The following is a 13,153-nucleotide window of genomic DNA, read 5'->3' on the forward strand; positions in this document are numbered from 1 at the left end:
GTTAATATGTTTATAATATTTATAAATGTTTCGAAATTCAGATTGATGTTGTTTGTAATGTAATTATTCTTTTATAATTGCTTTGACAACAATATAATCTTTTTAGGTTACATTCTTGCCATTAAAGTCATTGGGGGGGGGGGGGGGGTTAGAGAAAAATAACAAACGAAAAAAGATTGATGGAGAAAAAAGAAAAAAGGTGGATAAAGATAGAGAGAGAAAGAATGGAGTGAGAGTTAAAGACTTTCTCCTTAACTGACAGAGAGACACAGGGACACAGAGAGAGAGAGAGAGAGAGAGAAAGAGACAGACAGACAGACAGAGACACAGATAGAGAGAGACAGACAGACAGAGAGACAGACAGAGGCAGACAGAGAGAGAGATAGACAGATGGAGAGAGAGACAGAGAGACAGCGATACAGACAGAGGGAGACACAGACAGAGAGAGAGACAGACAGAGAGAAATATAGAGAGAGAAACAGAGAGACAGACAAAGAGAGAGGGGGGGAGAAGTGAGTTAAAGGATAAGAGGGAGAAAAGAGATAAAAGACAGACAGACAGACAGAGAGATATGAGTGACAGACAGAGGGAGAGAAGGTGAGAGGGAAGACTGACAGAGAGAGAGAGACAGGTAGAGAGAGAGGGGGGGAGAAGTGAGTTAAAGGATAAGAGGGAGAAAAGAGATAAAAGACAGACAGACAGACAGAGAGATATGAGTGACAGACAGAGGGAGAGAAGGTGAGAGATAGAGAGAGAGACAGGTAGAGAGAGAGACAGAGAGAGAGACAGGTAGAGACAGAGAGAGAGACAGGTAGAGAGAGAGAGACAGGTAGAGAGAGAGACAGGTAGAGACAGATAGAGAGAGAGAGACAGGTAGAGAGAGAGAGACAGGTAGAGAGAGAGACAGGTAGAGACAGATAGAGAGAGAGACAGATAGAGAGAGAGAGACAGAGAGAGAGACAGAGAGAGAGACAGGTAGAGACAGATAGAGAGAGAGACAGAGAGAGAGAGACAGGTAGAGAGAGAGACAGGTAGAGACAGAGAGAGAGACAGAGAGAGAGACAGGTAGAGAGAGAGAGAGAGAGAGAGAGAGAGAGAGAGAGAGAGAGAGAGAGAGACAGGGAGAGAGACAGAGAGAGAGACAGGTAGAGACAGATAGAGAGAGAGACAGATAGAGAGAGAGAGACAGGTAGGGACAGATAGAGAGAGAGAGAGAGAGACAGGTAGAGACAGATAGAGAGAGAGACAGAGAGAGAGACAGAAAGAGAGAGACAGTGCATTAGGGGTAGTGTGGCTTTGATCAGTGTGTGTGTGTGTGTGTGTGTGTGTGTCATGGCCTCTTCAGCCAGCTGTGAGGGGACTGCCCTGCGGGGGAGGGGCTCGGTGTGTGTGTGTGTGTGTGTGTGAGTGAAACGGTCCGAGCGCGCGCACATCCTCCGAGCAGTTTTAGCTCGAGCGCAGGAGGAATGAGGAGGAGAGAGCGCGCGAGCAGCTGAGTGTGTGTGTGTGCAGCGGGAGCTTTTGTCGAGAGTCGCGCGAGTGTGTGTGTGTGTGTGTGTGTGTCGCGCGCAGTAGAACTTGTAGAGACAGGAGCAGGACATGGCAGAGCGCGCGCAGGCTGCAGTGTGAAAGCACCATGTCTCAGGTAAGTGTGTGTGTGTGTGTACTTCACTTAAGTGTGTGTGTGTGTGTGGAACATACTTCAACAACACACACACACACACTTTTATTGCGTTTTTACTTTTATTTTATCTTTAAAGTTTATCCAGATGGAGTTCTGTAAAGCAAAACTGCTGTTTAGGTGTGTGTGTGTGAGTGTGTGTGTGTGTGAGTGTGTGTGTGTGTGTTAAGCAGCTCTCAGCTGTCCATCCTCTACTGGAATGTAATCCAAGACCTCAGTAATGCTTCAGTGCAGCCATAATGCAACAATTAGCCAAGCTCAGTGTGTGTGTGTGTGTGTGTGTGTGTGTGTGTGAGTGTGTGTGAGTGTGTGTATGAGTGTGTGAGTGAGGCATATTGACTAGAGAGGACGGTGACCCAACACAGACCGGAATTTTAGTCACACTGAAACTATGGTGTGTGTGTGTGTGTGTGTGTGTGTGTGTGTGTGTTTTGCCAGCCAGCTGTGGGTCATGCAAAAGCATCAGAACTCTTTGTCTGCGTGAGTGTGTGTGTGAGTGTGTGTGTGTGTGTGTGCACTCATCAGAACAGTACTTTCCTTGGGGCTGAGATTCGGGTTCCTGTAGCTGTGGATATAGTTACTCACACACACACACACACACACACACACACACACACACACCTAAAGTGTGATTCCTCACTGTGTTCCTCTACTTTCTTTTCTGCACAAAGACAGACAGTTAGACGGATAGATGAAGTGAAACAGTGTGTGTGTGTGTGTGTGTGTGTGTGATGTGTAACGTTTAGAGGGTTGAGTTCTAACCTCACGGTGATCAGGGACAGTAACTCGGGGGTGACGTAGCGACTCTGCAGCGCTGCAGCTCTCTTTCTCGTTATTGTTTTTATTATTGTTGTTGTTATTGTAGATGTTACAGTCTGCTATTTAATTACAAAACTAAACACCTGATTATTACTGAGATGAAGAGTGTGTGAGTGAAGAGTGTGTGAGTGGAGCTGTGTCTGGTTTCTGTAAGTTCAAGAGAAAAACAAGATAAATAAATTAACAAAAAAACTAATAATTAATCAATAAATTTTTGTAATTAAATGATGATTATTTTATTATGTACATTTATCTATTTCCGTATCGTTCCCGTTAAATGTTATGACGAGTTGTGACGATCGTACTTGGAATAACGCGCACATAAATCACAGCTGTAGCTATAAAACTCTCTCGCTGCTCTGTGATTGGACGAGCTGAGATGATGTCATGATTTAATTAGCCTCGTTTTTGTCTTGTGGTTACGTGGAAGCTGATGACGTCTTTACAGGGTTTCATTTTTAATTAAAAGTTAAGAATAATCATAAATAGAGAGTTAAAATTAACAAGCGAAATATTTAACAGTATTGAGTTTTTTTTAAATGCCTTGCTCTTGAACGTACAACTTTTTTTTTGTCAATCATGTCATTAAGTGGGCGTGGCTTAGGGGTGAAAAGTCATGTCACTCTGAATTTCAGATGATAAACAGACGTGCAGTTGAAGCCTGTCACACGGTCAGAGAGTGATTCGGAAAGGGCGCCAATATTTCTGTAACGTGGGTCTGTAGTGAGGCGGCGGCGGCGGTGCACCGCGCGACATCTTTCTGTGTCAGAGCGCCTCAGTAATAATAATTACATAACACAGTAATAAGTTTCATTATGTAAACGAGTTTATTAATCAGAACTGATGAAGCAGTTTTAAGGTTTCAGTCTTAGAACTTTTATATTTCAAAAAACACAAATGTGCGCACACACACACACACACACACGCACACACACACTCACAGTTGTCCCGTTTCTAAGCTGGATGTTCTATCTGTTCACACTGTTAGATCTTTTTATTAGATCTGTTTCTAAACATGTTGAGATAAACGTGATAAACGCATTCACGCGTCAGCCGCTAGAAAGTTCATCATTTACAACCTGCGCGCGGCCTCTCAGGATTAGAGATGTCGAGTGTGTGAAACCTTCGCATGTCTGCAGTTTCACTGACATCCATAATCATTCATCATATTATAATCCGGACGGGTTCAGAGTCATGTGACTACTGTTTATCACTTATTAATATTCAGACTTATTCATGCATATTAAATTAGCATTCCTGCATCGTTATGACAAACTGTAAAGTCTTTAAAGTAAAAATGAGATAAACATAACTTAAAGAAAATAATATCTAAATTGCGATTGTTAGATCAGAATCAGAACTGTGACATGGACATGTCTGGACCGTTATTTACCTTCATTTGTTTATTTACTACTAAACGTTTACAAGGTTTTCATTTATAATACAATGTTTACACAAACAATTGATCTGTATTATATTATTAGCTCCTGTTAATTTAACTTCATTTTTGATTCATGTTTCATGTAGCATTTCTGTTTCATTAATTAAAATGAAATAATAAAAGTGAGTTTATGCCTCTAAAACAGTAAGTATGAATGAATGATTATTTCTGTATTATTACGTCTGGTTTCATTAATAAAATACAATATAAACTGATTAATATTGCATTAATTGATCGACTGTAATTGCGGCTGCGACTGAACTTTAAGTAAACGTGTCGAATTAAATAGATTCATGTTAATTAACATCCCCTATGTAGTGCTCAAGTGTAGGGAGCCGAGTGTAGGGCACTAAACCCGTTAAACATCGACTTCCACTTACTGCTCAGAGCTTACTCATAGAAATCAGCCACACACACGCATACACACACACGCACACATACACACACGCACACACACATACACACACGCGCATATCTCAGAAATGTACAGTGCTGCATTCTGATTAATATCAATGATCAAATAAATAATGATGATCAAATAAATAATGAGCTGTAAAATTGTAACACTTTATTTAGCAATAATACATATATATAAATAATAATTTAGCTCCTCATCTCTCTCTCTCTCACACACACACACACACACACACACATACAGAAAAATTCAACATTTACCATTGAATATTCATTACTGATTGAATAAGGTAATAATTAATAACTACATTAATTACATAGCAGGTCTGTAATATTCTGGGTGATGTTTAGGGCATTACAAAGAACAAAATAATAATATAATAATAATAATAAAATTGTAAATTATTTAAATGGTTCAAGTTGCATTTTAATATAGTGAGAGTTTGTTGTAATGATTTTGTTATAAATGTGCCGTGTGTAAGATGAATTACTACAGACGATATTACAGACGTGTTGGGTTTGGCATAAACGTCTTTATATACGACTGAAGTAAGAGTTTATAAATCATCACCTGCACGAGCGTCCTTCAGATTCAACTGAATTATCAAAATAAAACAAATAAATTAATGAAAAACAGCATAATGCACTTTATACAGTATGTTAGTTAATGTACTTCTGCGAATACACCACACACACACACACACACACACACACACACACACACTATAAATATACTCACATACACATGAACTCGTTTATTACAGACATCAATAAACAAGTTATGTTAAATACAGATATTTGTTTTATAACTGAATATTACAGCAATAATAATAATAATAATAATAATAACAATAATAATAAATGTTTATTTATTTGCCATTATTACACAGAAACCATTTTAAAGTGTTTGACACAAAAACAAATTTAAAACAGAGAGAATAAAAAAAAAAAAGACAGAATTGAATAAAGGAAAAGGAAAATCATTTAATAATAATAATTAATAGCTATTTAAAAAACAAAATGTAACTTAATCTTAATTTTTTTATTACACTGTATTTCTCTGAACTGTTGCACGCTCACTTTTCACCTGAACATTTATTCAGTGTTTAATTTCTCTGACTTTACTCGTTTAATAACATTTGTGAGAAGCACACACACACACACACACACACACACAGATAGACAGACGGATAATTCAGTGATGTCATGCTGACTCCGCCCACTACGCAGTAACTAACACTGTACTGCACACACACTCGGGTTTAAAAGAGAAATAAAACACACTGAACACGTGTGTGTGAGATTTTCTGTGCGAGTGCAGTGTGTTAGAGTCACGCCCCCATAATGCTCGGGTTAACGTGACTGTAAGAAATAATTAACACCATCACTAAAGGAGTCACCTTATTTACTCTGTGTGTGTGTGTGTGTGTGTGTGTGTGTTAAACAGGCGATCTGCTGCACGCTGGTGAATTGTACCTGCGACAGTTTCAGACCGGGGAAACTGAAACGTCGTCAGTGTGAGAACTGCAGGCACGGATGGGTCGCTCACGGTAACTAACTAACTAACTAACTAACTAACTAACTAACTAATAAACTAACATTCAAACTCTAACCGCATTTACACTTTCTGTGCTGAGAGGTGATGAAGTCTTTATCATCATCATCATCAAAGAGAGAGAAATACAGCAGCATGAAGGACAGTGAAATGGGCGGGGCTAGATTAAGAGACATTGTAATATGCAAATATATGCAAACGTGGGATTTACAAGTGTAAGGCTAAACATTGCTCCATAATTACATATAAAAATAAATTGGACAAAGTAAATAAATTTAGTTTAGATCATTTTATTTTATTTAATTTTATTTTACTAAAACCTGCTAAAAATATTTTAAAGAACTAATTATTAAACATGGGTTATAATTATGGAACATTTTGACACTAATGAATGTTTTTGTAATTATTTTATATCTAATTAAATTATTTTAATCTTTTTTGTAAATTACTGGTTATTTGCTAATAAAATCGAATGTATTAATTGTTAAGTTTTAGCTCATTAATTTCTCACTACAGCATTTTATTCATTAAATTAGACGTGTGTGTGTTAGTGTTTCCACTCTGCGTGTGCTTTAACAATAATTATGGAAATTTCTAAATGTGACTCTTATTTAAAAATGTTTCATTAATCAGATAATTAATTTATATTGTTCCTGAAACACATCATTAGCCTATTATTAGACTAGCATGCTTATGCTGTGTGTGTGTGTGTGTGTGTGAAGCTCTGAGCAAGCTGAAGATGCAGCACGTGTATGACGGCGGTCAGGTGGAGATCGTTCACTCCAACGTGGTGTTTGATATCTGCAGCCTGATGCTGTACGGGACGCAGGCCATCCCCGTGCGCCTGAAGATCCTCCTCGACCGCCTCTTCAGCGTCCTCAAGCAGGACGAGGTCATCAAAATCCTCAACGCACTCGACTGGACGCTACAGGACTATATACGGGGTTACGTCCTGCAGGTAGACACACACACACACACATACACGCTGTATGATGGCGTAATATTTATGATTCATGTTTTTATTGTGGATATATAAAAAAATGAAGAAAAAATAAACCTTATCCTTTGCAGTATCCTAGGTGCGTAAGTATGTACACCCTTGAACTAATACTGAAGTAAAGCAGGCTTGGATTGTGAGACAACACCTTAGCAGCTTCATTCTGTAATTTTATTCCACTCTTTCTTCTTCTCCTTTTTCTTCTTCCGGAGTCGTTACGGTGTTGACTTTACTGTGTTTGTTTCTCATCTGGTCATGGTGCTGGAAGGAGAATTTTCTCTTCACCTGCAGGGTTTTTTTGCTGAAACAGATTTCTTCGCCCTACTCTGACCAGAACTATAGTTCCAGCTGAAGCTCCACCATGTGATGTTTGGATCCATCTTGTTTCTGCACCAAATGTAAAGTCTTTTTAGACATATGTCTCCCATGAGGTCAGAACACACATGGTTCAGTGGTTTAGCGATTGGATGCTGTTAAGAACATGTCTACTGGTACTCTCAACAAGTTCCTGCAGCCCCTGTAATGTTGCTGAGGGCCCCTTAGCTGCCTCCCTGATAAATTTTCGAAGAACGTCCTGCTCCATTTTCTCCAGTTGTTGGTTGTGAGCGTCACACTGATATGTGTCCATGATGTGTGTAGTCCTTGATTTTGAGACTTCTTCACATCCCTACCCATGATGGATACCTTTGAGGTCCCATACATGGCTTTTAAGGCTCTTTGAGGAGCAGGGTGAAACCAACCAGATGTAAAGTTGATCCCACAGAATCAGATAATCTTCAACTTGCCTGATGATGACTGCACGCTAATTCATTTCAAACTTGAGCTTTGCAGTTATGGGCCAATCAGGTACAAGATTACATGGACAGTTTAATGAGCAGAACCTGTTACTAGCTAATGTATATAATGCTAATGGTTGTCATGTTAGCATTGTTTTTGTTGTCCTTGTTTTACGACAGTCGGCATCTAAAAGGGTTAAATTACTGCCACCTGTAGGTCTTGATCTTCCTCATCTTCCTTTTAGTTTAGATCCTCTTTTATCAAATACTTTCGTTCTTGTAATTTTTCTACATTTTCTAAAATATTTCTAAAATACTTGTTATTTTCTCCATTTTCTAAGATTCTTTTACTCATCTTTCCAAATTCCCATTTCTCCTCCCCATCCCAGTTGCCATGACAACTGTTACGGGTAACATTGTATTCCACAGGGTTACTTATCAGGTCAGTTTGTGATGTCACAAAGTCAGCTGTATAGGCTTGTAGTAAAGAAGTTAGTTGTCATGGCAGCTTTATATTTTAAAGAACAAGATGAGAAAATCTGATATTAAAATAAAATTGTGATTGATGTGAGCTGCTTTGTAAGAAGTTTGATAAATGGCTTGACAATATTAAGGCGATTTACAGATAATTTGCATATTCACATACTGTATATTCAACGCTCTTGGTGTTAATGAGGGTGAGGATGTAGAGACGTTCCTCAAACCGGTTTCATCGTCTCTTGGACAGTATTGAAGGATTATTATTCGACGATTATGTTTTAAAATGCGTTTATTGGGGTAACACTTTCAGAAAATAAGAGCACGCCAGTTGGATTTTATTGGAGATATGTCATCGCCCAGTTCTTGGTAGAATACTTTCGTAGTTTCGAGACCCGTAGACTCCCTCCAGCTCTCATTACCTCTGTGATCACAGTGAATCATGTAAATACAATTTTGTCACGTTTTTTTTCCCCCCTGCTCAAAACTCCAGTAGTGGAAGAGCTGCTCAATTTGCTGCTCGTTAAGTATTCAGGTGGTTGCGTGTGATCCTAGTTAGCTCATCTGACAGCAGAAGTAAAGTCAAATCCTCCACAGGCATATAAATGAATGCTGTATGATGAAATATTTATCTTGGTTATGGCATGAAGCTGCTGAATGACTTTGAAGGACTGCTAGCACTCATGTGTAATTACAGCCAGACTCACTGCCCAACCCTGTACCTCCACCCAACTACCCCCGCCAACCCCTGCCAACCCCCACCAGGGACAAACCCAATCATCAGAATGAAGAGAAACGATATTACAGATGCACTGCAGTAATTAGGGCTTTCATGTCTTGCTGTATTAGATGTACGAACAACTCTTTATCTTATCGTGCTGTCAGATTGTCAGAGATACCGAAGTCCCGAGTGCTTCAGTTTTTCATTCATAATGCAAATGAAATTCCTCGGTGTGTGTGTGTTTGTATAGGATGTGGCTGGCAAAGTGCTGGACCGCTGGGCCATCATGACCTTCGAGGAGGAAATTGCGACCCTGCAGCAGTTCCTCCGCTTTGGAGAGACGAAGTCCATCGTTGAGCTGATGGCACTGCAGGACAAAGAGGGGCAGGCGGTCATCGTGCCGACAGTTCGAGCAAACTCGGACATCCGTAGCTTCATAGAGAGCAGCATGCAGCGTCCATCAGTGCCACCCACGACCGAGCCTCTAAGCAGAAACAACGGCCACCACTTTGAGAGTTTAGTCCAGAACATGACCTTCATGCTGCCTTTGCAGTTGCTCAACTCTGTCCCTGCACCGCTGCTCAGGTCCAGAGCAGATTCTCGCCAGCAGGAGACGCCGGCACGACAGGAAATTTCAGATTCAAACCCAGACACCTCCTCTCACTTTGCCTCTGATGCAGAAAGAGAAGATTTACCCATGGAGAGATCAAGCACCAATATAGAGTCGGATGACTTCACACTGAGCGATACATATTCCTCACCCTCGACACCTTGCCCACCCTCGATCAGCTCGGATATTGCCCAAGCGTCGCCAGAGTCCAAAATCCGTTCAGGAATTGGGATGAAAAAGGGCCGTGTTTTCTGCAGTGCCTGTGAAAAGACCTTTTATGACAAAGGAACCCTGAAGATCCACTACAATGCTGTTCACCTCAAGATCAAGCACAAGTGCACTATTGAGGGATGCAACATGGTCTTCAGCTCTCTGAGAAGCCGCAACCGGCACAGTGCCAACCCGAACCCGCGCCTGCACATGCCCATGAACCGAAACAATCGGGACAGGGATGTGAGGGATGGACTCGGGGACGAGGCTGAGAAGCGGGACCTAAGCAGGTCCGTCTCCAACTACATAAGCAACTCCGAGCCCAAACTCCACAGCTCTTTTCCAAGCATCAGCCACAGTGGGATTGTTTTCCCGAACCTGAAGACCGTCCAGCCGGTGCTGCCATTCTACCGTAGCCTGGTGACGCCTGCTGAGCTCGCCAACACACCCGGCAACCTGCCCTCCCTGCCTCTACTGTCCTCTTCGTCTGTGCCTGTAAGCATAGGAGACATGGAGAGCAACACTGAGCCAGTGCCCAAGAAGAAATCCCGTAAATCCAGCATGCCCATAAAGATAGAGAAAGATGAGCTGGAGGAGCGCAGCAGCTCAAACGATGATGAAGATGATGATGATCCTCCTGCAAGTATGGAATCTGCGACAGACTGTGTAGTGAAGACAGAATGTGATGAGAATGGTGTTGTTCATCCTTCAATCCATCACTCTGTCCTCACCAATTTTTCTCATACAGAAGAGCCACAAACGGAGGACAAACACCAAGCCCAGGGGTGCAGTCTCACCCACTCCCCGTCTTCCTTCAGCAACATACAAAGAGACTTAATTGATTTTGGGGAACAAACCCGCAGTCATAACTTGGATCTCCGTCCTACGGCTGACGTGGCATTGAGCAGCACACCCTGCAAGTCAGAGGTCCGCGCAGACGCCGATGGTGACCTACAGATTGTGTGTGCAGATGATGAAGACGAGCTGCTGCATCACTGCGACAGTTGCAATAAAACCTTTAAAAACTCCTACAGCGCCAAAATGCATTACCGCAGCGTCCACTTGAAGGAGATGCACGTGTGCACCGTAGCAGGCTGCAACGCTGCATTCCCGTCCCGCAGGAGCAGAGACAGGTGAGTCTAATGAGGTCCAACACAGCCAAGGTTTAGGAACCACTGCATCAAGGCTCTCTGAGGGATTTTATGAGTTCTGCAGAATGGTGCAAAATTTCCAGGACCTTTGTTTGTAAAGATAAAAAGATGGTCACATGACTGCTAACTATACAGGTAAAAAAAATTTCCCCACAGTTAGGCAATATAAATAAGCATATAGGTATCACTTGGCCCAGGTAAACACTGATCTCGAGATGTTGATATTTTTTTAAATCTACTCTTCTGATTGTGTTGTTTGTTTGATTTTTTCTCTTCAGACACAGTGCAAATCTGAATTTACACCACAAGCTGTTGACCAAAGATCACTACGTCTTCACTCCGTCCTGCAAAGACATCACCACTGATTCTCACCCTGAGTTCCCTTCTAAAGATCATCTGAGCCAGACGTCTGTCATCTTCAAGGGTACAAACTGCACGGGCCTCGTGTTTCCCATGAGTAAATCCTCTGAGATCGTCGAGGATCCAGTGGAGGACGAGGCCGTGTTGGACCTAAGCACCCGAGGAAGTGGTCACTCTTCTTCCTGGGACTCGGACGCAGGGAGTGAGGAGGAGCTCCCCCTGGAGGACAGCGACGAGAACGAGAGCTGTGACGGGCTAAACTCCAGTGCGGTGGGTCACGGGCAGCAGGTCAATAACTCTTCTTCACCTATCACCTGTCACGTCTGCCAGAAGGTTTACAGCAACAAGGGCACATTCCGGGCGCACTACAAAACCGTGCACCTTCGGCTTCTGCACAAGTGCAAGGTACCAGGGTGCGACACCACATTCTCGTCAGTCAGGAGCCGCAACCGGCACAGCCAGAACCCGAATCTACACCGGAATCTTCTGACAAACAACAGCACCGTCAGTCAGGAGTAAGGATGAACTCTGATTTTGAGATGAACCCTAATCAGGAGCACTTGTGTGTAAGTGGAAAAAAGCACAGGCCTTCATAGATTCTACCTAAAATGCACAATGATGAACTGTTCCATGGGGAACAGAAGTGTTTTTTCATCCTATGCGTATTATAGACAGCACAGTTTGGTGTTTTACTACAAAGGGCAAACCTTCAAGTAGCCAAGTTTTCATTGAATTTAGATATATAATGTGAATAGTGCTCTGTATAACAGATCTCAAGAAATGATTGACACTGGGCAATGCGCTCACATTAGACAAAACACTTCCGCCTGTGATTAACAGCACAGGAAACGGCTTAATGCCGAATGTCCAAGCTATGACATTCCCTAAACCCTAAACCCTAAAGCCTGGAAACAGTAAAACCACATTGGAGAGGCTTGACACAGTTGTATGACTTTATTTCATATTCTACTATGTTATTTATTCCACTGCAGTTTAAATCAGTAGAGAAAGAGGTTCAGCTCAGACTTTTTATAAATATTTGTTGGATCCTTTTGCAATTAACCCTTTTATTTTTTCTAAAAATACTTTTATGAAAATGTGGCTCGTTACAACAATACGTCATGTAAAGTGGAGGATCGGAATCTTATCTAGACGTGAAGCAGAAGTGTGTGAGGTTTAAAAACTTTATTACTAAACACTAATCACTTAAACAGCTCAATTCCAACACTGTCAGTGTTTATTACTGAAACGGAATTTCAGAATACAGCTGATTAAGCACATGATTTTATTGAATAAACTCCGAGTACAAATAACGACCTGCAGGAAATACTCAGTACTTAACTAGCACAAATTATTATTATTATTATTATTATTATTATTATTATTAGCGCAATTACAGCGGCATGACAATCATTACATTTATGGAAGTGTTAACCAAAACAAAGTTTTAGTTGAACTTAAAAGGGCAAGCAACCAAAACCTGGCAGTCAGGCTAACATGCTAGCAGTATTATTAGCAAGATAGAAATGACTGAAATAAATGTCAGGGAGAGAAACTTACTTAAAAGGAAAAAGGGGGTAGGCTTTGTTTTCAGGTTAGCAGTACAGCTAAAAGTAAGGCAGGGGTGCAGAAGCTACACCTGATTCCACCTGCTTAATTAGCGTTCCTGGCTGTCAATACACACACACACACACATACACACACACACACTGCCCCTTTCTGGATAAGATTGGACACCTGTAAAGTAAGGCTAGCATTGGTTAAAGGCTACACCTAGCGAAGTACAGCAATACGATTAGCATGAAACCTCCGTGTGACGCTTGAATCACGCTAGAGAGATTTTATAACTGATTTCATATCATTAAAGCTGATTTGATTTAGTGAATAATTCAGTGTAATTCCTAAACACTCCAGTATTATTATTATTTTTTTAAATTGTCA

At 41.2% G+C, this 13,153-nt stretch overlaps 1 protein-coding gene across 2 annotated transcripts; it reads left to right on the forward strand.

The window, feature by feature from the left end:
- Positions 1–1,547: 1,547 nt before the first annotated feature.
- On the forward strand, positions 1,548–12,713 carry bnc1 (basonuclin 1). Of its 2 annotated transcripts, XM_053499923.1 has the most exons (5): positions 1,548–1,645; positions 5,803–5,905; positions 6,633–6,868; positions 9,132–10,834; positions 11,131–12,713. In XM_053499923.1, exons 1-5 carry the CDS (start codon positions 1,637–1,639, stop codon positions 11,729–11,731), a joined length of 2,652 nt encoding a protein of 883 aa, XP_053355898.1. In that variant the 5' UTR covers positions 1,548–1,636; the 3' UTR covers positions 11,732–12,713. The 2 variants fall into 2 exon arrangements, with proteins under 2 accessions (XP_053355898.1, XP_053355899.1); XM_053499924.1 differs by lacking the exon at positions 5,803–5,905 and having other exon boundaries at positions 1,578–1,645.
- Positions 12,714–13,153: the final 440 nt, after the last annotated feature.

This window comes from Clarias gariepinus, chromosome 7 (assembly GCF_024256425.1).
Source record: "Clarias gariepinus isolate MV-2021 ecotype Netherlands chromosome 7, CGAR_prim_01v2, whole genome shotgun sequence".
Taxonomy (NCBI): domain Eukaryota; kingdom Metazoa; phylum Chordata; class Actinopteri; order Siluriformes; family Clariidae; genus Clarias; species Clarias gariepinus.